The 24662-nt window shown below is 45.9% G+C and overlaps 3 protein-coding genes and 1 pseudogene across 3 annotated transcripts; 3 read left to right on the forward strand and 1 right to left on the reverse strand.

Annotated features, from left to right (window-relative positions):
- Positions 1–958: 958 nt before the first annotated feature.
- Positions 959–1584, forward strand: LOC108094564. The gene is made up of 3 exons (XM_043208168.1): positions 959–1137; positions 1240–1306; positions 1406–1584. Exons 1-3 carry the CDS (start codon positions 982–984, stop codon positions 1582–1584), a joined length of 402 nt encoding a protein of 133 aa, XP_043064103.1. The 5' UTR covers positions 959–981.
- Positions 1585–1619: 35 nt separating this feature from the next.
- Positions 1620–5036, forward strand: LOC122320093. Its single transcript, XM_043208169.1, has 4 exons — positions 1620–1811; positions 2928–3239; positions 4725–4806; positions 4882–5036. The coding sequence occupies exons 1-4, from the start codon at positions 1620–1622 to the stop codon at positions 5034–5036; spliced, it is 741 nt and encodes a 246-aa protein (XP_043064104.1).
- A 4475-nt stretch (positions 5037–9511) lies between these two features.
- On the forward strand, positions 9512–14289 carry LOC122320094 (annotated as a pseudogene).
- Positions 14290–21519: 7230 nt separating this feature from the next.
- On the reverse strand, positions 21520–23832 carry LOC122320095. Its single transcript, XM_043208170.1, has 4 exons — positions 23024–23832; positions 22472–22961; positions 22326–22415; positions 21520–22161 (listed from the first exon to the last, which is right to left on the reverse strand). Exons 1-4 carry the CDS (start codon positions 23830–23832, stop codon positions 21520–21522), a joined length of 2031 nt encoding a protein of 676 aa, XP_043064105.1.
- Between the last annotated feature and the right edge of the window lie 830 nt (positions 23833–24662).

Here is a 24662-nt window from a genome sequence, read left to right on the forward strand (position 1 = left end):
TCTTTGGCCCGTACATCAAAGTAAAACCGTACACATATGTACATACAAGTATACATCAAAGAGCAAAAAATTCCAAACTTTAATAAAGAGCTAAAATTGCAAACTTTAATAAAAAGTGAAAATTCCAAAATATAACGACAAGTGTAAAGTGTGCAAAATATTCGAAGTGAACAGTGAAGAAATAATTTCTGTGAAAAAATTCCAAGTGTTCTGCCGAAAAAGGGCCCCCAATTTCAAAGTGTTTTTTTTTTCACTGTACTCCTACGCTAAATATTTTGCACACCTTTTCTTCTAATACAGTCCACCAAATAAAAATCGAAAGCTCAACACATACCCGCCGGCAATATTTTTTAATAAATTTTCCGCCAAAAAAATACATACATTCCAAATCCAGCATACATATTTTCTACTTCCTACAGCGAAAATATACCAACATTAAAAGTTTTCCGTCGGCCTCCGTGTAGAATAAAATAAATAATTACAATCCACCACCGACTCGGAAAACTTTGTTGGTTTCAGTGTGTTTTATTTCCAACATTTTTTTTTGGCGTGAGCGCGAACTGCACAAACGCACATACATAAATATATCTCCAAATATATTCCATATATCCATACATATTTTCTACTTCCTACAGCGAAAATATACCAACATTAAAAGTTTTCCGTCGGCCTCCGTGTAGAATAAAATAAATACTTACAATCCACCACTGACTCGGAAAACTTTGTTGGTTTCAGTGTGTTTTTTATTTCCAACATTTTTTGGCGTGAGCGCGAACTGCACGAACTAGGGTTGTTGATAATATATCAAAATATCAATATATCGATATTTTTTTCTAAAAATGATATATTTATATCGTAATTTCTTGTTTGGCTAAATATCGGAAAATCGATATTTTTTTTTGATATTTTTTGATATTTTTTCCTTGGTCACTCCAAATTCAAAGCGTCCATTGAGAGATTAAAAGAAGAACAAAGTGAAAAATGAATGTAAAATCGAATTACTCAAACATAACAGGCGGCTCCGCGAAGTGCATTCATTGTGAGAAAACAATAAAAACCAGTGGTAATTCATCGAATCTGTCGTCGCACTTGCGCAATAAGCATAGCGAAATTTTTGCAAAATGCGCGCAAAAAAAGGTATGTTTGTATAGCATATGTGTGTATGAGTATGTGTGAAAATCGAAGTTTAGCACGTGGTTTGCAATATATGTACATATATTCATTTGTTTTAATTTTTAGCAGTCGGTGAACTTGGAAAAAGTACTTACAATATCTGAATCCTTCAAGAATGCTGAAGCCTTTAAAGGTAAGTGTCTTTAAAACCGCTTATCCTTTAAGCAAAAATAAAACGAAGAAAAGAGCAAGTGGGGTTCATTACTTTAACTTACTATAATTTTCGTTTTAGAAAATGGCAATAAAACAAAGGAGATTAACGAAGCAATTGTGTACATGATCTGTAAGGACAACATGCCAGTCCGGTGTGTAGAAAAAGAGGGCCTCAAAGGACTTCTCAAAAAGTGTGTGCCGCATTTTAAAATACCTTGCAGATCCACGGCAAGTATAAGAAAATGTAATATATTTTGATAGACCTAAGTAAATATTCTTTTTAGATAACAACAATGATTGAAGAAAAGTACTACCAGTGCGTTGGAGCTGTGTTGAAAATGCTAAGCAATGTAAGTGACGTTGCGTTTACCTGCGACGCCGTGACCGTACCAAACTCGAGTCGCTCGTTCCTTACCATCACGGCGCATTTTATTGAAAAGGATTCACTTAATTCAATCTGCCTTGCATCGTCAAGAATGGATCAAGTATGTTGATATATAATTTTTTGTATTTTAAATTTGTTTTTTTGTAAATTGTGTGTCGTTTTTGTCTGGTCCTCTGTCGATGTGTTATTTGTTATTTATTTTTTAAGTTTAAGTAATATTTTCCGATTTCAATTTAGTCGCATACCAGTGATTATGTAAACACTTTGTTGGAAGAGGCGTGCGCCGAATTTAACATAGATAAAGTGAAGTGGACAACTCTCACGACAGACAGCGCAAGCAATATGAAGTGCGCTGCCAAACTGTTTCTTGGATTAAACAAGCATGTGCCTTGTTTCGCCCACAGCATAAACCTTGTAGTCGATGAAACTATCAAGGAAATATGTTCATTTTCTAGTATCGTGGATAAAATAAAGAGAGTGGTCATGCATTTTAAACATAGTCCGGCAATGATGGACCAACTAAGAAAGGCCCAAACGGACGAGGGAATTCCCGAGGGAAAAACCAAGACCCTCATACAAAATGTTGACACCAGATGGAACTCTTGCCTTGACATGATGGAGTCCTTTTTGGGCTTAGCCAACAAGGTGGCTCTTATTTTGCTACGCAAATCAGAACGTGTCAAAGGACTCCCCGAAATGCTGAATGTGTCTGAACTAACGATATGTCGAGACTTATGTAGTCTCCTTCAACCTTTTAAAAAAGCAACACAGCAAATAAGTGGCGAAAATTACGTAACTGTAAGTTTAGTAATACCACTTATTTCAATGTTAGCAGCTAAAATTAAAACATTGGAAATGGAGACGAAGGAAGGCAAACGAGCCAAGGAGGCGCTCATCAGAATTTCTGAAAGGAGGTTTCAGGCGTTGCAGACTAATGCAATTTTAGTTAAATCAACTTTTTTAGACCCAAGGTTTAAAAAAATGTATTTGGCGCCTTTAGCGGTAAAGGATGCCATTGCTGAAATTACCCTTGAAATCAATAAGTTTACTCTTAAGGGAAGGGTATGTCATCAAGTTAAAATTTTGTTAAGTTGAATAACTAATTGACTAATCAGTAAAACTAATAGGCTTAATATTATAACATTTAAAATTTTGCTAATTATAATAAAAACACAAACTTGAATATATAGTAAATAAATTATTTAAATTTTTACAGATTTCCGATGTCCCAAAACCGAAAGACTGTTTTGACGATTTCATGACCACACACAATCACTCAATCACAAAAGAATTGAGCGGTGTGTCGGAGCAAAATAAGGAGCTGAAACTATACTTTAGCTTGCCCCAAGCTGCATGGGAATGTAACCCGCTGGAGGTGTGGAAATCCCAAAGGGCGACCATGCCGGGTCTTTGCAAGGTGGCCATGCGACATCTTATCACTCCAGGCAGCTCGGTGCCTTCAGAGCGGTTGGCATCCGCAATAAAATGTGTAGTTTGCGATGCTAGGAGCCGAATGACGGACATACACGTAAAGCAAAGAGTGTTTTTAAAATCTTTAAATTCTGCCAATTGGGCTTGATGCTACATTTGGATACATATAAGACATAAGACATGTATATATATATATATTGATTAAAAATATAATTAAAAAATGTAAGTTTATAAAACTTGTTTTCTTTTTATTATCCAGGAAAAACATTTTTATTAAAAAAAATCGAAAATATCAAATATATCGATATTTTTCGGTGATATTTAGAAATATTATTATCATATTATTTGATAAAAAAAATATCATCGATACGATATTTTTTAAAATTTTCGACATCCCTAGCACGAACGCACATACGTACATATATACATTTATATCCAAATCCAGCATCCCAACTGCATACATATACACACCCATACCCATTAGGGAGCCGTTGCACGACAAGGGCTTTATACACGACATAGGGTCTTAAACATAGAAAATTTTTCCAAAGACAAAATAAATTATTTCTGAGCTGTAATAAATAAATTCCAATTCCAACAACAACACATAATTAATACTACAATCAAATTAAATTAAAAATACCAAAATACTTGGGAATTCATTTTTATTATTTGATTTGTTTTTTTGTCCAGTTACATAAAATAATTTCAAAAAAATTTTATTTCTTTGTCTGGTTCCATAAAATTTAAGTGTGAACGTCACTCCGTACGGCACACCATTGTTGATCGCTCATAAATTAAATATTTGCAAATAAATTATTTCTTTGAATAAATAATTACCAGCCATTCTCCGCATAAACTAGCCTTTTTGGTTTGTTCTGTCTTCTCCACAGTTGGTAATATTTTCTTTAATTCCTTTAGAGAAAATAATAAATACCAGCATACCACAAAAAATAATCCCGTTTTTACATATCCGAAACATTAACAGTAAATAATATTTAATTATTCTTTTTAAATGTTAACAAATAAGTTTTTATTTACGTCGATCAGCCAACCTAATGGCTATAATACGTAAAGCATAACAAAGAACAGATAACATGACAACAATAACAGGAGATGTACAGTAACAATTACTGTTTCAGGACTCGGGAAACATCCTCTTTTCCAGAGATCGCCGGGGTGTCTCCGTTTCAGTCTTCTTCGGATAGCTTGATTACGTAGAGACGCTGCTAGGTGGTTGGGGTGCGCTATGAGGCGATCGCTGTAACGACTCGAGTGTCGGTTGATCTGCTCTCTAATGGAGGGAATGTGGAGATCATTTGCTAGGGCGTCGTTTCGAACGTACCAAGGCGCGTTTGCCATCATGCGTAGCGCTCGGTTTTGGGTTCTCTGCACTTTCATGACGTTAGTGTCAGAAGCCATGCCCCATATCTGAATGCATGTAATCGAGGGCATCACAATCGATTTATACAGCAACACTTTGTTGCCAAGGCTGAGCTTGCTCGTTGGCTTAAGCAACCAGTTCAACTTCCTGAGTTTACTCCGACATGTAGCTGTTATTTTCTTGGTGTGTTCTTTCCAGGTGAGCCGCTTTTCTAGGATCAGTCCCAGATACTGCGCCTGGGGTGACTGTGGGATGGTGACGTCGTGGAGTTCGACTCTGGGTAGGACCTTTCCTCTCAAAGTAAAGTTACAATGTTGCGACTTCCTGCCATTTATGGCAATATTCCACCTGTTAGCCCACTTGCCATACGAGTCCAGAAATTCCTGGGTGATCCTTGATGCCTCGATTCGGCAGGAAGAGTTCACAAGAAAGGCAGTATCGTCAGCATATGTGGCCAAAAGTGTGCCCGGTTCAACAGAACTTGGCAGGTCTGATGTGAACAGGGTGTAGAGAACGGGACCCAGAACGCTTCCCTGCGGAACGCCAGCACGAGCAAATCTAATGCTGGACCTTTCCCCTCTCACCTCGACCATAAAACTTCGATCAAGCAGGTATGATTTCAGTAGAAGGAATTGGCCTGTCGGAAGTAATGACTTCAACTTATGAAGTAGTCCGTAATGCCATACTCGATCAAAAGCTTCCTTGACATCAAGGAAAATTGCAGAGCAGTATTGCTTGTTTTCAAAGGCATTCAAAATGTGATTATCTACTCGATGTGCTTGCTCTGGGGTCCCATGGCGATGCCTAAAACCAAACTGGTGATCGGGAATGGCGGCCTGCACGCTTCTTACTCCCATAATTCTACTAAGAAATATTCTCTCGAATATTTTAGAGAATGTGGAAAGCAAGCTTATAGGTCGGTATGACTCTACAAGGTTCTCCGGTTTTCCTGGCTTTGGTATCATCGTTATCACAGCACACTTCCATTGGGAGGGAAAGTGTTGGATACGTAGCATTGAATTAAAGAGCAATTTAATTGGCAATTCTATTGTCTATGCCATCGAATCCCGGCGCTTTACTGATATGTAGCTTTCGAATATGAAGACAAACTTCTTCTGGGCTGACATGTGGGATCGGTAGAGCATTCGGTGAAGGAGCACTAATGAAGGCCATTGTTTCTTCGAGATCCTCTGGGCTCGCGAGGTCGAATGGCTGAAAGCGTTTCTCTAGTTCGTCCGCGAAAGCTAAAGAAATCTCTGAGTCAGACCTGCACCATGTATCATCAGTTTTCTTTATGGGAATCTTTCGGAGAGGCTGTCGTTTAATGTTTCGTGTCGATTTCCAGAGGTTAAAGCCGTACGGTTTGGTGGGATCCGCATTGAGGAGCATCTCATCAAAATATTCGCGTTTGGTTTGATGCAGAAGTTTTTTAAGCTCGTCCTCGGCGCGACGGTAAGTCCTTTTGTCGACTGGGTCTTGGGACCTCAAATATCTGCGACGTAAGGATCTTTTCAGCCTTACCAAGTCCATAACTTCAGGTTTTAAAAGAGCCTGAGGTGGATTGGAGTGGCTTGAAACTTGTCCACAGGTTGAGGACTCGGCAGCGATATGAATACTCCAGACAAACATCTCTACAGCGTCGTTGATTTCCTCGGGAGAGTTTAACACCAGATTGAGGTTAACAAGCTGAGTAACTGCTGCTTGGAAGCGCGGGATACTCGCGTTTCGAGGAAGGATGCGAGGCCTATTACGAATTATTTGTGCAGCTACTCTCAACTTTATTATAAGCGGTATGTGATCAGAGCTAAGCTCAAAGCTTTCTGTGATGGAGAGACACTCGGACCGTATCCCTCTATAGACTGCAAAGTCAATGGCTGTTGGCGTTCTTTGGCTGTATGGATAATGCGTAGGCCCTCCAGTTGCAAGGACCTGGGAGTTTGATCTTTGTACAACATCAGCGACTGCTCTTCCTCGGCTGGTAGAGTTTCGGGATCCCCAGAGGCGGTGGTGAGCATTCCAATCACCTGCGATTATGAAATTTGTTCCAAGATCATCAAAGAGTTTTTCGAAGTCGTCAGCAGAACATTGAAAGTTTGGTGGACAATATATAGATGCAATACATACTTCGCCATGGTCGGTTGTAACTTTGACAGAGACACATTGTACATTCGTGCTTTGTAGATTGTAGGACTGGTAGCATTTAAGACCAGATTTTATTATTATTGCAGATCCACCGCGTTTACGATCAGCAGGATGAGTTGCTTGATGGATATCGTACCCATGCAAGTTGTAGTACGACCTTGAACAAAAGTGTGTTTCACTGACCAGCATAATGTCAATATTATGACTTTGCACAAAGAGCTCTAGCTCGATGGCTTTATTGGCCAGTCCGTCGGCGTTCCACACACCAATGTTCAGGCCGATTTGGCTCATGGTTGTGACACATTAACTGGGAAAGATCCAGGGAATGCTTGAGCTGTTCCTGGAGTATTTTGGGGTAATAATCTTGAGACAAGACTCATCATCGACACCATCATTTGGAATAGCTTGTCAATCTGGGCAACAAGGAACGACAGGCTTTCATTAGATTGCAAGAACATTTGCTCTTGGCGCTGCCATTGCTGGTCGTTGACCAATTGCTGTGAGTTGCGTCGCTGTTGTTGTGGGAGAGTCCTCTGGAGATCTGGCTGTTGCTGTTGTTGAGGCCTTTGTTGTTGCTGTGATGGCTGCTGCTGCTGTCGATGCGGTACTTTTTGGTGACTTGGCTGACTTTGTTTCCTGTTGTCACTGCCCAGTGGAGGAAACTGTTGGCTCTGCGTGAGGGTTACAGGGACTTGTTGCCGCTGGGGATGACTAGCTAGACCACGGACAGCATTAGCGTAGGAGTTGGGCGCCGCTGAGTTTGACCAAACATTAGGATCAGTAAACTGCTGGGGGATGGTTCTGCGTTGGGATGTGACACGTTTTCGTTGAGCAACTTGCTGGTATACAACGCAGCCTTTATAGCTAGCTGTATGTCCACCGCCACAGTTAGCACATTTTACTGGACGGACATCCTTTAAGCAAGCCTCCAAGCCATGTTGTAGGCCACATCTGACGCAGTTAAATAGCTTTTGGCAATGATTTTTGGTGTGTCCGAAAGCTTGACAACGGTGGCACTGAACAACATCATCCTTTTTGTAAGGGAGTTCAACTTGGACCCGTTGCCGACAAAGTGTCTTGATCCCGTGGATTTCTTTGTTGTTTGCAGCCGGTTCAAGTTCAACAAAAACTAAGTTAACGAGCTTAGTTTTGTCGAAGCGGCTTCTAGGTCTATTGACAAATCGAACCAAATGACCCGCCGAGGTCAGACTTTCTTTAATGTCTACATCTGGGACAGAATGATGGACACCACGGATGACAACACGATAAGATCTGTCTTCTTTTAACTGCCAGGAATGGTATGGTACCTTTTTAAGGGTCAGCGATTTGGTTATGGCTCTGTATGTGTCTGAATCTGATGCGAGAATGGAGACAGAGTTGTTGGGATGGCATTTCAGGGAGTATTTGGAAGGGTCAACAATCTTGTCTGTGGATCTTATGAGTCCGTTTATATTCTCACAGTGATCAACCACAATTGGGGGTGGTTTGTGGGAGGGTAGTTGCTCCTGGCTACCAGACGGTCGGATGACATTTTTGTTGTTGCCTGCGGTATTGTTGACGGCTTTTGTGCTTTTCTTGTTTGTTGTTGATGTGTTATTTGAGGTACTTTTGCTGTTGTTGCTAACTTGTCTTAAGCTGAAAGAAGAACTGGCTTCTTCAGAGACATTGGGGCCCATCGTTTGTGGGACTTCGACGGGTTCGGTGGCTGTGTCCATGTCCGACAGATCTGAGAATCGGTTGGCAGAGACATTGGTTTTGGGGCTATTGGAGTTTCTCAAGATTTTGGAGACAGAATTTGGTGATCTGGAGTCAAGACGGCGTTTGTTTGCCGGTCTTGGGGACCACCAGACCTCTTCGTCTCCATTTATGACTTCTAGTTCCGGTTCAGGATCATGGCTTGAAGGTGAGATGCTGAGGGGGGATGCAGGAGGTGGGGTAGCCTTAACTGACCTTAAGACCTGCTGGATTTTTCGCTGTTGTCGCGCCACAATCTTACTGATGTTAAGATCATCATCGGAGTCCGAAAGGCCAGACATGGTTTAAGTATTGGGCACAGATGTGCACTGCTTTACCGACTTCTTGTATGTATCGGCTCCTTGTCCGGCTACCTGCAAGGTGACCGTGGCTTAGTGGGCAAGGCGCAAGCCCCGCAGTCGGGCGGCACCCGGCTCGAACCCACCAAGTGACGGAGCAATTGAAATTTATTTTTCTTTTATTTGGGATGAAATTATTCTCAAACTCAATTTGACCTTGAATTTGATTTAAATCTTCACAAAATCTTCACTTGTTTTGTCTTTTCGAATCACTTGTTACCGCATTAGTCAAAACTAACGGAGGTGGGATTCACAAGAGTAACAGTTCTTGCCACTGAGGTGGACTTGTCCATAGACTCTTCACAGTGAAATTCGCAGCGATGCAAAAACGCGTCTGCACTCCACGAAAGCATGATCGAGACTGATTAATTATTCTGGGGTTTTTTTTTTGGCAATTAATATTCGCTCCTGTGCAGGTTAAATACACCCCGTTTCCACTGGGCATATATCTCTTTTCTATTTATCGTCGCTTCCATAGACCGTTTCCTTTTAAGCGAAACAAATTCCGCTAAATACCAATTTTTTCTAGATTGCAATTAAAATACCAAAGGTCTAAAATTTGTTTTTTGAGCCCAGCACACTCGTTTTTCAACAAAGGTTTCGCTTTTTGGCATGTCCAGTGAAGGTGTGAATAAGAAATCTCCCATTCCACCAACAAAAGCTCCGAAGATTATTGTCAAGCCGCCCACACCTAAACTTTCCAATAAGACTCCCTCTCCCCAAGGAAGGCTCACTCGTTCCGAGACAAAAATGGCTCTAGCTGCGTCCGATCTTGCGCTGAATCAGTTCATTGAGGTTTCAGATCGACTCAGTGAATTCGAAGCGAGATGCAACACTCCGTCGCCGACTCCCCCGAACATGTCCATGCTAAATATCCGACGCGAAGAGGTCCGAGCATTGTGGGAGCGCATCAAAAAAGAGTACGATGAGTGCAATGTACGCCTGATTTCAGCCGGAGACAGTGCAGCTGACAGCTTGCCAATTCTCCGAGCGAAATACAATTATTGCTACGGCGTCTACGAAAGGTGTGGTGCGAACATAGAAGATCTTATTTCTCAAGCTCCACGAACCCCCCAAACACAAGCTGATCCGTCCAAGACCTACGTTCCTTCAGGTTGTCGGCTACCTCCGTGCGATACCGAGGTCTTTACCGGCGATTATCTTCGCTGGCCGACGTTTAGGGACTTTTTTCACGGCGATCTACATTAATAATCCCAGATTGACGCCGGTCGAGAAATTGTTCCACCTGAATTCCAAAACGAGTGGCGAAGCACACACAACTGTGGCAAAGTCGCCTTTGACTAACGATGGTTTTCGCTCAGCCTGGGATAACCTAACTAAGCGTTTCGAAAACAAACGGTTGTTAGTAAACAGTCATTTGAAAATACTGTTCAATGTGCAGTCCATCACTCAGGAATCTGGGCCAGCTTTGCGAGAGCTTCAAGACACCATCCAGAGTTGCCTTCCCGCTTTAGAAACGAGCGATATTAGCACCGACAATTGGGATTGCCAATTGGTTTATATGGTCTCCGCCAAACTTCCAAATTTGACACTTTCCCTCTGGGAACAGTCGCTCCACAACAAGGTCGATGTTCCCTCTTGGCAGGAGTTAAATAATTTCCTCACTGAGCGTCACAGGACACTAGAGGCCATAGATGACGTCCGTCCGACAGGCTCTAGTCAGCCTCAGCCCAGAGCAGCAGGCTCGAATTCCATGGCACGTAGGATCCATTCCTATGAAGCTAGAGTAGTACCCACAGGTAGAGGGTGCGACTTGTGCAATAGAGAAAACCATCCAGTGCGGACATGCGCACGGTTTCTCCGGATGTCTGTCGATGAGCGGTCCGCATATATCAAAGGCAAGAAGCTGTGTCTGAACTGCTTCGCACGAGGACATCAGCTACGGGACTGTGACAGCACTCATAGTTGCTTCACATGCCGCGGCCGCCATCACACGCTACAGCATCGAGGTAACGCGTCTCCAACGCCCTCGACTCCAACTCCAACTTCTTCGCCCAGGTAAAGACTAACTACGACCGCTCCAGCGACTACCAGTGCCGCAACCTCCACGGTGCAAAATTATTTTGCCACGGGTCATAGATCCGTCTTGTTGGGCACCGCCGTTATTGACATTTGCCATTTGGGATCAACCTTCAAAGCTCGTGCCTTGATCAACTCTGGATCGGAGGCAACATTCATGACTGAGAGGCTGTTCAACATGATTAAGTTGCCTCATCAGCTCATTCGAGCCCAAGTCTCCGGCTTAAGCCAAACACTGGCAGCAGAATCCAAAAGACTCTGCCAGTTTTCAATTCGATTTCCGACCAGGCCTGGCCTGCAACTAGACGCCTATGCCTATGTCCTTCCACAATTAGCTGGTCAACTTCCGTCCTGCTCAATTCCGCAGCATTTCCTACGGGAACTTCCCGAACTTTCTTTGGCAGACCCGAAATTTTATGAGAGTGCACAGATAGATGTGTTAATCGGGGCTGATCTGCTGCCTTCCATACTCCTAAGCGGCACCCGAGCAAACATCTGTGGCTCTCTTCTTGGTCAAGAGACTATATTCGGATGGATCCTTACCGGACCAGTACCAGCTGCTAGGCAAGAGCAAATTTCCGCTTTCTCCACTCGAATCTCCCATATATTCGATTCAAACCTAGATCAACTTCTCACCAAGTTTTGGGAGGTGGAGGATCTGCCAATAAAAGTGGCAAAAGGTTCCGATTTGGCTTGTGAGGAAAATTTCCTCCGGACAACCACGAGAGACGATAGTAGAAAATATATCGTAAGCCTTCCATTCCGTGATCCGGAGAACGTAAAGTCCGCCCTGGGACACTCCAGATCCTTCGCGTTGGCTCAATTCTTAAGAAACGAGCAGCGTTTGAAAAGGGACAGCCAACAGAAAATGAAGTACGATACCGTCATTCAAGAATATCTTGATCTCAACCACATGAAAGAGGTCTTTCCTACCCATGATTCTGCGAGTTATTATCTTCCGCATTATGCCGTGCTCAAGCCAGAAAGTACGACCACTTAGCTTCGTGTGGTGTTCAATGCCTCGAGCCCTTCAGACAATGGGGTCAGTCTAAATGATATCCTTCATGCTGGCCCGGTCTTACAGTCCGATCTGACCATTCAAATTCTGAAGTGGCGATATTTCCGATACGTTTACAGTGCCGATATCGAGAAAATGTATCGACAGATCTGGGTAGACCCGAAGCATACCCCGTTCCAACGCATTTTATTCCGAAACAGCGAGGGGTCCATTCGAGATTTTGAGTTAAAGACGCTAACTTTCGGGATTAATTGTGCGCCCTTCCTGGCGATACGAGTCCTACAACAGCTGGCGACTGACGTGCAGCTCAGCAATCCAAGAGCGAGCAAAGTCATTCGTAGTGCATGTGTATGTAGACGATGTCCTTTCGGGAGCTGACTCTGCTGAAGATGCTCAACTCACAATAAAAGAGCTACAGAATGCCCTAGACTCCGCGGGTTTTCCGTTAAGAAAATGGACATCCAACAACAAAGAGGTGTTAGCTCATATCCAACCCAATCATCTTCTGAACAGCGATTTCCTTGATCTCGACACTGAAAGTACAGCCAAGACTCTCGGTATACGGTGGAGAGCGACGTCCGATGAGTTTTTCTTCGTTCCCCCAGATCTACCCACAGAAATCTCCCCCACAAAACGCCAGGTGCTTTCCCAAATCGCCAAACTGTTTGATCCGGCAGGCTGGCTCGCTCTATTTGTTGTGTGTGCCAAGATCTTTATGCAAGAGATTTGGGTTCAGGAGCTGGGGTGGGACGATAAGCTGCCATCTGAGCTGTGCCAAAGGTGGCACAGTTTTCTTCAAAGCTATTCGATCCTTGATCAGGTCCGGATTCCAAGATGGGTTTCCTTTCGCCCAGAATTTCGCTTAGAGCATCATGGATTTTGTGATGCCTCCCAGAAAGCCTACGGCGCTGCGATCTACGTGCGCGTAGAGATGGGACATACCATGATGGTACACCTGCTCACCGCCAAGACGCGCGCTGCGCCAGTCAAAACTGTGTCGCTTCCTCGACTAGAGCTGTGCGGAGCTTTACTGCATGCCGAAATGGCTGAAGCGATCCTTCCCAGCATGCCGATGCTGAATTCGAATCTCCACTGCTGGACCGACTCCACTATTGTGTTGGCGTGGTTAGCAAAACCAGCTTGCCATTGGACTACATTCGTTGCCAACAGAGTGACGAAGATCACTCAGTCCACAGAGGCAGCCAACTGGTCACACGTTCAATCCGAACATAATCCCGCTGACTTGGCTAGTCGAGGGGTGGCCCTTCCAGAGCTTGTCGGTAGTTCTCTCTGGTGGCATGGACCCACTTGGTTGCAAAAGCCACGCAGCCAATGGCCTAGCCAGGGGACCGACCTACCCGTGACCGAGATCGAAAAGCGAGCAGTCAAAGCCCACGTAGCGTATATTCCGAACGAAGACTTCCTTGATCGTTTTTCCAAATTGGATAGAGCGTTGCGGGTCCTCGCGTATGTCCAGCGATTTATCAATCGGTGCAAAAAACAATCGCCGCTTTCAGAGATCGGCTAATGATTCTCTGCACTCAGCGCAGGTATTTAACGAACGAGTATCGCTGTTTGAGTCAGAAGCTTCCGGTGCCCCCTTCCAGTTCGATCCTCTCCTTAAACCCTTTCCTAGATCAGGAGGGGCTGATAAGGGCATGTGGCCGTGTCACAGCCTCTGAAAGTTTGCGTTACGATGAACGACATCCGATAATCTTCCCGTACGAATGTTCACTCTCTCGACTTCTGGTAAAGTTCACGCATCTCATAACGCTACACGGAGGTAACCAGTTGGTGGTGCGTCTCACCCGTTCCAGATATTGGGTTCCGAGAGTTAAAAACTTGATGAAGGCAGTTATCAATGCCTGCAAGGTCCGCGTCATTTACAAAAAGAGATTGCAAGTCCAGATGATGGGAAATTTGCCAAAAGAGAACGAGTGTCATTCTCCCGTCCATTCACGTACACGGGGATGGACTACGCAGGGCCCTTCGATATAAAAAATTACACTGGTAGAGCATGTCTTATTACGAAAGGGTATGTGTTGGTTTTCGTTTGTTTCTCCACTAAGGCTATCCATTTGGAGCCTACTTCAGATCTGACGACCGAGAAATTTCTTGCGGCGTTCGCTCGGTTCGTATCCAGAAGAGGGTGTCCTCGCCAAGTGCAGTCGGACAATGGGAAGACCTTTGTTGGCGCTTCCACATTACTGTCCCGGGATTTTCTCCAGGCCGTTAAAGAGTCTGTGACTGATGCGTATAGTCATCAACAGCTCGACTGGCATTTCATTTCGCCAGGAGCACCCCATATGGGAGGCCTATGGGAAGCTGGTGTCAAGAGCTTCAAGGCATTGTTCTATAAATGCACAGCTACGCGGAAATATACCTTTGAAGAACTTGCCACTCTGCTAGCGAAGATTGAAGCTTGTATAAATTCCAGACCGCTATCTCCCATGTCAGAGGATCCCACTGATCTTCTAGCGTTGGCACCAGGGCACTTTCTTGTCGGCGGCCCTCTTCTATCCATAGTGGAGCCCGAAGTAAAGGAAGAATCCAAGACCATATTAAACAGGTGGCAACACTTGAAAGCGCTCCATCAGCAATTCCGCGCTCGATGGAAGGATGAATACCTTAAAGAGCTCCACAAGCGCAACAAGTGGAAGTGTCCCACCAAGAATATGCGTGTCGGATACATGGTCGTCATCAAAGACGACAATCTGCCCTCAAATGAGCGGTGACTCGGTAGAATCGACTCCGTCTTTCCTGGAGCCGATGGCAATGTCCGCGTAGTCGACATCCGGACGGCGCGCGGCATTGTCCGGCGTCCAGTAGCCAAAATTGTTCTCCTTCCCGGAAAGGCTCCCCAAACTTCTACCCAGTAATCCATACGTCGTTGTCCGTAGTCTGTAAGCCCCGAGTCGTACCTTTATAAAAAACCTTCCTCTTTTTTTTTTTTTTCTTTTTTCATGATCCAACGCCGAAACCCGTAGACAATGGCTCCGCGTAAGCAAAACGCTCACGTGTTGAAGAGCAGGCGGACGCGAGGCACGCAGTCCTACCAGTGCCGAGTCTGCCGGGGGATCCACCCTCTAAAGAGGTGCCAGAGGTTCCTCAAGCTGAGCGCGGAGAAGCGGCTACGGGCAGTTCTTGTCAATAAGTACTGCGCAAATTGCCTTGCCCACGAGCATTTGCAAGGGGACTGCCGTAGCGGTGAACGGTGCAGAACGTGCGATGAGGAGCATCACACGCTGCTCCACATCACCGAGTCTTCCAAGCCTTCCAAAAGGGGCTCCGCTTCTCAGCAGCGTTCGCGCCAGCAAGATCCGCCAACTCGTAGAGCGCTCGCTTCTCCACCGCGCTCAGCATCCTCGACACCAGAGCCCTCGACTCGCGCAGCGCGCGCTGCTCCGACGCTGGCAACCCTCCTTCAGCACCATGTCGTCAACGTCCTTCCAACGGCTTTGGTCACCCTGGAGGCGGGTCCGAAGATCGTGGACACCGTGGCGCTCATCAACCCCTGCTCGCCTCATAGCTGCATCGACGCCACCTGGCGTCCAGCCTTCGTCTGCCGACCACCAATGTCGGAAAGGAAAGGGTGTGCACGGCGATCCTCCGATCGAAAGTCGTCGAGGGAGCTGCATTGGAAGTCGTCCTCAAGGTCGAACCCGGCGTCGGCGTCCGCACCCACATCCGAGCGATCGACGAATCTGTCGTCGGCCGCTGCAAGGACCTTCCGCTGGCCGACAAGCGGTTCTATCTGCCGGCGTCGATCTCCATGATCCTGGGTGCGGATGTCTATGCCAAAGTCATCCAACCAGGATTCCACCTGGTCGCCGAGGGATTGCCAGTAGCCCAGAAGACCATCTTCGGCTGGATCCTGTCCGGCGCCTGCAACCTGGGCTAGTTATGTTGCAACGCCAGCGGTTGCAAGGGGGGCGGAATGTTCAGGCCTCTCCCGCTCTCCCTCTCCCGGAGCTTCTCCCCCCACACCGCACTCTCCCTCTCCCGGAGCTTGGAGCATGTCGCGCTCGGCCGTCCAGGCTCTTCACTCCCCGAGCGCAAGAAGTCTCCGCTGCGCCTCCAAGCGCCTAGCTTAGAATAGCTTAAGTTAGTTCCAAATTCGTCATCGTGTGAATAAACGCCCGGCCGGTCCGCGCCATAACCGAAGTTTTAAAGTTTTTACTTTTCGCGATCGCCGAGTGTTTTTCTCACCCCCACAGCTTAAAACCCCCAGCCGTCGCTGAGTTTTGCTGCCTTCAAGTCGGACGCCCCCAACACAACAGTTATTAAAATGAAAAAAGTGATCAGTCTACAAAAGAAAGCATTTTTTCAAGAGTTCAGGGTACGAAATTTCAGATTTTAATGGCAGTTTAACCGTACTCCCCAAAAAGTGTATTTTTTTAGTCATTTGAAAATGGGTCAATTTTTTCGTTGTTGCGGGTAAAGTGTGGTATAGAGTAATGCATTTTGGGGCTCAAATTCTTTGTTTTTTGTGTTTAGACATTTCGTTCTCAAGTAAAAAGTCTTTTAAGGGGAGGTTCTTTTGTTTTTTTCTGAAAATTAAGCAAACTTTGAGAATTGATTGCGGGAAAATGAAAAGACATACGAACTTATGCTTTTGAACTTTTGATTCGTTGTTTATTAACGATTAAAAAAAATATTCAATATTCAGGAAATTCAAAATGGCGGCTTAAAAATGGCGGATCTCGTAGACCTCTATTTTTCTTTTTTGTCGAGTGTAGGGCCGCTGGTAGTGAACCGAAATTATAAATGTAAATTATTTATTAAAATTGATGGAATTTCCTATGCTTTATAACTAAAAACAATCAATTTTGGTAAAAATAAACCAATTTCATGGACGTTTAAAAAAAATTGACTATTTTTTTTACTTTGATCTCGTTTAAAAATTATAAATAAACAATTTTTTATGCCATTTTTAGGTATAAGGCATACAAAAAAGTATATACTTTCAAACATTTTTTGAATGAAGGAAATCGGATCAATAGAACGACCCCTGTGCGCGACAAGAGGTTTGAAAACATGGTTCCTAAAAAAACGCGTTTAAAGTTTTTAGAGCGTACCACAGCGCGCGTGACATGGGTATGTTTGACACGCTCTAGCTCAAGAAATACGCGTCGGATCGAAATATCCCTTGGCACGTATATTCTATACATATGTAACTTTCCTTTTATAAAAAAAAAAAAAAAATCAATTTTTTCAAAAAAAAACAAAAGAATTTGTTCAATTTGCAACCGCAATTGCATTTGCAACGATGGTAACAACAATCTCCTACCCAGAAATGGCTTCACAAGGGCCCGCGTCAGCATATTGGCGCCTTTTCTATAAAAACAATGATATGTCACATGTAAAAACGCGAAAAAGGGAGTCTACAATTAAAATTTCAAAATAACACGATGTCTGTACTTACGTGGAATTTGGAACACAACGCACCCACTGGGTGAAATTCACCCGCTGAGCAACTTTCGATATTTCCCCGTCAACGAATTTTGGGACACCGAAGCTGAAACTCGGTGTGCGCGTAGTGGAGGCGCATAAGAGTCGCCCGTAACACGTAACACAGCTATGTGTGCTCGTGCAGTCGCGAAGTTTATGGCCGCGCGCGAAACAATTCAGGCACAGCTGCTTCTTTTAATATAGCTGCTGCGCACATCCACGGACATCTGTAAGAAGCGTGAGCACATCCGGACTTGGTGATTCTCTTTTGAACACAAATCACAAGTCGTCGGTTTTGTGCTCACTTTCGCTTTGAAGGAATTGAGTTTTTGGGAGCTACTGAATTTTTCGAGGCTATACCGCTAATACTCGGTTTCATGTCCTCGATGGCTTCTAGAGCCCGATATCTTTCACTGAGAAATGTGTTCATTTCTTCCCATGTCGAAATATCGGACTTGGATGACAGAGACTGTTGACTGAAAGGGTCAACTTCGGCAGTTTACTGGCGCACAGCAACACCAACAGGCAATCCCAATACAATTGCCCCATCTCTAGCATTTACTTTATCTATTTCCATTTCTGTATCATACGGTGAAATCAAGTCTCTTTGCTGACAAGCAACTCTAGCGGAGTTGCGTTGGTTGTACTACTAACTGTGCAATTCAAAGGAAGTTGTACCTCACCTAGAGCATCTTGCCAAGATCGATGACTTGACTCAACTGCTGACAATAAATTTTTAAGTGTGCTCGTCACACGTTCAACTTGCCCGTTCGCACGGCTTCTTCCTGTCGCTATAAGATGAAGTTTAACCTTTTGTGATGTACGAAATTCTGAAAATTTCTCACTAGTAAAACATCTACCCTGATCAGCTATTATAGGGTGCGGTATGCTCAACAAAGAAATAGATGATTTAAGAGAATCACAATCAGTATAAACCACAAACTCACGACCAACCAAATAAGGGCGGAACTGTTTAACTGATTGTACTCCTGCCAAGGTTTCCTATCGATATGAATGGTATCTAGACTCTGAAGGGAAGTAGTTTTACTAAAATACTTTATTATATGACGACCACCAATACCTCGTATTACAACAACATTATTAAAAAGCTTGTTTATCGGCAACGCTTCTTCAAATTAACGAACATTCCGTGCCAGAGTCAAAGCAAATCGGAAAGATCTCACCTTGGTATGACAAAAGTCCTTTTGGCTCAGGAACAAAACATTAATTTCATTTCTTCTCAGTAACTGCTCCAGATTTAGTTGCATTGTTTGTGCACCGATTCGCAAGATGCCCAAGTTGTCCACACCGGTAACAGGTTACATTCTGCAAGTCACGATGCTGTTTGTTTTCCGATCCAGACCGTTTGCATTTAAACTCCGCCATTTTATGTCCTGTTTCCTTGCATAAGTGACACACAATTTTAGCTCGTTTGCAGTCACCGCTATTACCAGCAGGACATCCAGCATTCCGCTTTTTATCAAATGTAAATGCTTTCAGTTCCATTTGTAGTTGACTTCTTGTTTGTACATTTGACGAAAACACCATGCGCTGCAAACGGTTGTCAAAATTGGCCATATGCGCAAGTACCGATGACACAGCAATTTCTTCGGTGCTCATATTTCGCCATTTTGTGGTCAATGACGTCACCATACGGCTTGCGTACACCGCAAGGCACTCGTTGTGGGCTGGACGACTAATGAGCAGATTCAAGAACATAGCTGCCGGCGTTTCTTTAATTTCAAAACGCTGTATAAATAGTTCTTTAAACTGCTCCCAATTGATGACTGGATAGCAGATTGCAAGCCACGCCGAAGCACTACCCTGCATACAACTACTCAACATCATGATAAGTGCGCTGCCATCAATCTTCTGTTCGTCCATAATGATGCTTGCAGTTGCACACCATTGAGTCGCATCAGTCCCAGTCAAATCTGGATTAAATTTTGGCAAAACCACGGGATTTTGTGGACGCCCAGACGCTTGCATGACTTTACACATTTCGACGAAATTGCGATTCTGTAGTTCCACAATAGCACGCCACTGGTCTTCAGAAAATGCAGGAGTTGGCACTGATCCCACTTCTGATGTCGGGTTAAGATTCTCCTTGTCCATTTTTTATTATAATCAATAAGCGGTTGTAGATGGCGAATAAACTTGAGCGCACGACTGCCTGTTTTGGACTGTTCCAGAATTTCCAAAAACTGCACCATCACTCATGTTCTAGTGCACATACTGGCATCTCTGTCTCTCGCAGTGGCTCAAGCATACACGCACGACAATCGCCTAGTGCGTAACCCTTTTTTAAAACTCTTACCTTACGCAAGATGTTCGCATCGAACTATTCTGAACACCTGGCGAATAGGTTGAATAACGCGCACTAACAAACAATCGTTAGAGTGCAACGAGAAGAATCGTTACACTTGATTTGGTTCCCCATACACTGACTACCATAATTTATGATCCGACATATATATATTGTAACGAAACTTATTTGCCCTGTCGAGGTTTCCAAGTTCGCCACTGTCAGCCGAGCGGATACTGTTTAATAGGAGGGGGTCAGCCCACGTTATGCCAACGCCATTGAAACAACCAAGCAAGGGTTCTTAAGATTTATATTAGGTTTTTATTACCCGCTTAATTACACAAGCATGCAGCCTGGCAGACAACCGGAAGAAGAGAGAGAGAGGGAGAAGATCGATCAGTGTGATTGCAACTTTCCTAAACTTTTTGACAGGCTTTTTACAGGTCCTAGAGTGACCGATCGTTGGCCTGTCCTAGGGTTGCCAGACGTCAGCTTTGGTACTGGTCACTTGGTCAAGTCATTTGAAACCAACTTTCGTTACATTACCCCCCTCTTAGACTCGAGTCTCCTGGCCGAGTGTTCGATCGATGATACTTGACCAGGCGGTTGACGTGGACGGTCTTGGTAGAACGCTCGCCGGGTAAACGGACCTCATAAACCAGATCGGAATGTCGTCGTATCACCGTAGCGGGGCCAATCCAGTCGGACTGTAGTTTCGGGCACCGCCCGACTTTTCGAATGGGGGGCGTAAAGCCAAACATCCTCACCAGCTTCAAATTCGACCGGGTGTGATCGGAGATCGTAGCGGGTTTTGTTTACCTTGGCCGCGGCTAGAAGCTGTGTTCGGGCGGCGTGGTGTGTCTTCCGAAGGTTCTCCTGAAGCCGCTCCACGTATTCGGGGTAGCTTTGGGGACTAGGGGATGGGTGCCCGTATATCAGTTCAGCCGGTAGGCGTAGCTCACGCCCCAACATTAATAGTCCGGGTGAGAATCTAGTGGCTTCATGCGGAGCTGAGCGAAAAGCCCACAGGGCTAACGGTAGGAGTTGGTCCCAATCCCGCTGATCGGCTGCAACGAATTTAGCTAGATAGTCCAGCAAGGTTCGGTTGAACCTTTCGACCATGCCATCGGATTGAGGGTGAAGCGGGGTGGTTCGGGTCTTTTCCACAACAAGAAGGCGCATGCAGGATTGAAATACCGCGGACTCAAAATTGCGGCCCTGATCCGAGTGTAGTACAAATGGCACTCCAAAACGGCAGAAAACTTCTTGTACAAGGGCCTTGACTACGGTTTCAGCCGTCTGATCAGGAAGGGCGATGCATTCAGGCCATTAAGTGAAGTAACACATCACTACGGCAATGTACCTGTTGCCAAGCGAGGTGGTAGGCAAAGGCCCCAGAATGTCGATGGCTAGTTGTTCGAAAGGGGCGCCAATGGAGCTTGGTTTTAGCTGGCCCACCCTTCGTCTAGATGGTCCCTTCCTCGCGTTGCACTTGATGTACTAGGGCCACTTGCTCACCAGTCTTGATCCGGGTTTTTATAACGCCGTCTTCCAAGTGAAGGTTTTCGAATGAATGCCAGTAAGCTTTGATTTCGGGACTTTCGCCCCAAATCTGGGATTTGAGGGGTAGTTTTCCATTTTCCAACCATGATAGAACCACGGCTAAAGTTGGGTACTGTCGTTGAAGTTGGGGATAATCGACAGCTTCGATTTGCATGAAGAGGACTCCTGGTCTGTCGGACTGCTCAGCTTTTTCGCACACCCTGCATTCACCGCAGGGTCGGCGTGAAAGAGCGTCAGCGTTTCCATGATGTTTACCACTTTGGTGTTGAATGTCCATATGGTACTGCTGTAGACGCTCGATCCATCGAGCTAGTTGGCCTTCCGGTTCCTTAAAGTTGAACAGCCAGCGGAGCGATGCATGGTCCGACGCAAGACAAACTTTCATCCGTACAGATAATGATGGAAATGTTTGGTGGAGAGAACGGCGGCTAACAATTCTCGTCTGGTGACGCAATAGTTGCGCTCTGCTGCGTTAAATGTTTTGCTATAGTATTCCAAAACACGTTCCTGACCTTCCTGACATTGGCTGAGTACAGCTCCAGCGCCGTGATTGGATGCGTCAGTGTCGAGAATGAACAGGCCATCGGGATCTGGGAAAGTGAGTACTGGTGACGTTGTCAGCTTTACCTTAAGCAGGCCAAATGCATCCTGAGCCTCGGTGGACCACGTGAAGGGGCGGCGGGCCTTAGTTAACTGATGCAGCGGCCGGGCTATTGTCGCAAAATCTGGGATGAACTTGCGGTAGTACGAGCACAATCCCACGAATGAACGTACCTCTTTCTGGTTGCGGGGCGATGGCCAATCGACTACTTTTTGAATTTTCTCGGGACATGCCTTTAATCCGTTGTGGCTCACAATGTGACCGAGGTAGTTCACTTCGGGGCGGAAGAAAGCACATTTACGTGGACTCAACTTGAGGCCGGCGGTTGCCAATCGGTCGAATACTTGGTCCAAATGAACAAGGTGCTCCTCGGCTGTGCGGGAGTGCACGATTATGTCGTGTAAGTACACCAGTGTCGACTTCTAAGAGAGACCGGAAAATAGGCCATCCATCAAGCGCTCGAAGGTTGCGGGCGCGTTTGTCAGACCGAAGGGTATACCATTGAATTCGAACAACCCCACGTCACAAGTGAATCCAGTTTTGGGGCGTGATTCCTGGTCCATTTCTACGGGTACGAATCTTTCACCGTGACGTCGTTCAGACGGCGATAATCCACGCAGAATATGGTGTATCCATCCTTTTTTTTTGAACTAGGACTACGGGCGATGCCCATGGGCTGGTGGAGGAACGGATCACGTCTCTTGACTGCATATCACCGATTAACTATTCCACCTCCGATTTCCGGGAAAGTGGTACCCGACGTGGTGGTTGCTTAATAGGCCGGGCCTGGCCAGTGTCGATGGTGTGATGGGCAAGGTTGGTTCGCCCCATATCATCGTCCCGTTGGGCAAACACTAACTCGTAGCGTTGGAGTAGTCTCTGCCAGTCCACGTGAAGGTTTGTCGGTAATTCTGGCGGTAGTGCCAGCGACGTCCAATTCGTACTGTCGGGCTTCAGCGACTTTGGAGCGACCGGCAGTACTTCGGCTGGTTCCACTTGGCCCAAAATGGTGAAATTTGGTAATCGGCATTCCCTGGAACTCGAGTTCAGTAGGTGCAGAATGGTAGAGTTCTCCGTATTGTTCACCACCGTACTGCCCAAGATTACCTCAGTAGGCAACTGGGAGAAGGCACACCCTCCAAGACTGCCACGGGACATATATCCCGTGATAGGCAGCTGACTTTCAGAAAGGTGTTGCTGTAAGGCGGAATTCTGGTGGCGACTGTGGAGTACAGTAGGCTTGGCAGCGTCTCACTTGGGGGGTGTAGAGGGATCGCACCCCACGGAAATTTGAGGTGTAGCGCTTTTAGATCCACGGATGCCTGTTGACGCAACATAAAATCGATGCCCATAAGGCTCGGGGTGTTGCCCTCCACCAAGAGGAATTCATGTTGTAGGGGTCGGCCAACTATAACCAGACTGGCTAACACCCGGGCTGTGGCGATGAACTGTTCTGCAGACGGACCTTGTAGAACAACGTGGCACGGAGTGCTGGTTAACCGTTTCTGAAAGTCTCCACGGTTGAGGAGGGAGACGGAGGCGCCAGTGGCTACGATCAGTCGTACCGCGGTCTTCTGTAAGAAGATAAAACAGTGTAAGTGCTGACCACTACGTGAACTGCAGGTATACGTAGCTTTAGTGGTCAAGGCGTTGAGCTCCTGTTGGATATAGGCCGGTGGCGCAGGGTCAACTTCCTCGGATGTCGGGTCAGCAAACAAACGGGCCAAAACGGACTCAGGTTCTTCTAGGGCTGTGAAACGTTCGGCGGTTTGTTGAGATTTTGTGGGCCGGGCGAGTGCATGGGTCGCAGATGCGACAGCTCGATCTTCCGGCAGCAGCTTCGTTTCAACACACTTAAGCGGCGGCGTCGAAGCGTATTCGCTGAGCGGCGGCTCCTCAAACAGCAGGGTACGGGCGGCGTTGACTTCCTCTGAAGGAGCGGGTGGTGCGACAGTGAACTGTTCGGTGGTTGTTAGCTTTACCGGGGGACCTTCTCGTGCGTAGTCTCCAGTTGCCAATGCTTTGGGTGGCGGCGAAGTAGCGTAGGCCAAGGTAGGCCGTGAGCCATTGGCACTCTTTCCGGGCGGCGGCATTACGGGCGCTGGGGGGCAGGACGGCTTCGACTCTCGTAGGAGGAAGTCTCTGTCGGGCCATAAGCTGCTCGGAAAGCGGCGGTCTCGCGGTGAGGTGTGGCAAGAGGCCACGGGCCATGGACTCGTGTTCACTCGTTCAAATTGAGGCTACAGGTGGGCTACGTTCCTTTGGCGTCCAAGGGTGAAACTCGTCTTCGACATTGGTATGCGCCAGAGCAGGAAAAGGTTTGGTGGGGCTGTCGGCATTGGTTGCCAACCTCCGCCCCGAGAGGCTGGCGGCATTTAGTTTCCCGCTAGAGTAGCAGGATGGGGAGATGACTCTGGACTGGCACGCGTATTACGGCGAGCGCCTCGGCCACCTTTCCTTGGCGTTGACAGTTGAGTTTCAGCAGTTATGGCGGAGATATTCATTACGGTACCGTCTGGGCGACGACGGGATTGTGCCTCTATGCGAACGGCCATATCGAGGGCGTCCAATTGTGACCGCGGGTTACTGCTTATGATCGGCACCTGGTATGCCGTCTCTCGGATGCCATCGATAAAACGTTGAACCATTATGTTGTTGTAGGTCGGTTCAGGCAGCTCTCCAAAAACTGCTCTCCCAAGGCGTTCGAGTTCCATTGCGAAGTCATCGAGTGTTTCTTTTGGGGCCTGCATACGGTTATGAAAAATGTGATAGCCCGTATGCGTCCCTACAGTGAAATGCTCGCGCATAGCCGTTTTGATAGACTCGTAGGACCGAAGAGTAGACTCTGGGAGTGTAGCGTGAAAGCGCCCGCGCAGACTGGTGTACAGCTTTCGGCACTTCTTTCTTTCAGACCAGTGATACT

This window comes from Drosophila ficusphila, unplaced genomic scaffold (assembly GCF_018152265.1).
Source record: "Drosophila ficusphila isolate 14025-0441.05 unplaced genomic scaffold, ASM1815226v1 contig_414, whole genome shotgun sequence".
In the NCBI taxonomy this organism is placed as follows: Eukaryota; Metazoa; Arthropoda; class Insecta; order Diptera; family Drosophilidae; genus Drosophila; species Drosophila ficusphila.

Excerpts from the sequence above, each read along its gene's own strand:
- LOC108094564 (XM_043208168.1), top strand. The coding sequence starts at position 982 with ATGAATGTAAAATCGAATTACTCAAACATAACAGGCGGCTCCGCGAAG. Across the intron at positions 1,138-1,239 it reads CAAAATGCGCGCAAAAAAAG|CAGTCGGTGAACTTGGAAAA; the intron begins GTATGTTTGTAT and ends TTTAATTTTTAG. Across the intron at positions 1,307-1,405 it reads GAATGCTGAAGCCTTTAAAG|AAAATGGCAATAAAACAAAG; the intron begins GTAAGTGTCTTT and ends TTTTCGTTTTAG.
- LOC122320093 (XM_043208169.1), top strand. The coding sequence starts at position 1,620 with ATGATTGAAGAAAAGTACTACCAGTGCGTTGGAGCTGTGTTGAAAATG. Across the intron at positions 1,812-2,927 it reads CATCGTCAAGAATGGATCAA|ATTTCCGATGTCCCAAAACC; the intron begins GTATGTTGATAT and ends AAATTTTTACAG. Across the intron at positions 4,807-4,881 it reads GTCGTGGAGTTCGACTCTGG|CCCACTTGCCATACGAGTCC; the intron begins GTAGGACCTTTC and ends TCCACCTGTTAG.
- LOC122320095 (XM_043208170.1), bottom strand. The coding sequence starts at position 23,832 with ATGCCGCCGCCCGGAAAGAGTGCCAATGGCTCACGGCCTACCTTGGCC. Across the intron at positions 22,962-23,023 it reads GCGCTACACCTCAAATTTCC|TCGCCACCAGAATTCCGCCT; the intron begins GTGGGGTGCGAT and ends TGTACTCCACAG. Across the intron at positions 22,162-22,325 it reads GCCGTCTGAACGACGTCACG|AAGTCGACACTGGTGTACTT; the intron begins GTGAAAGATTCG and ends GGTCTCTCTTAG.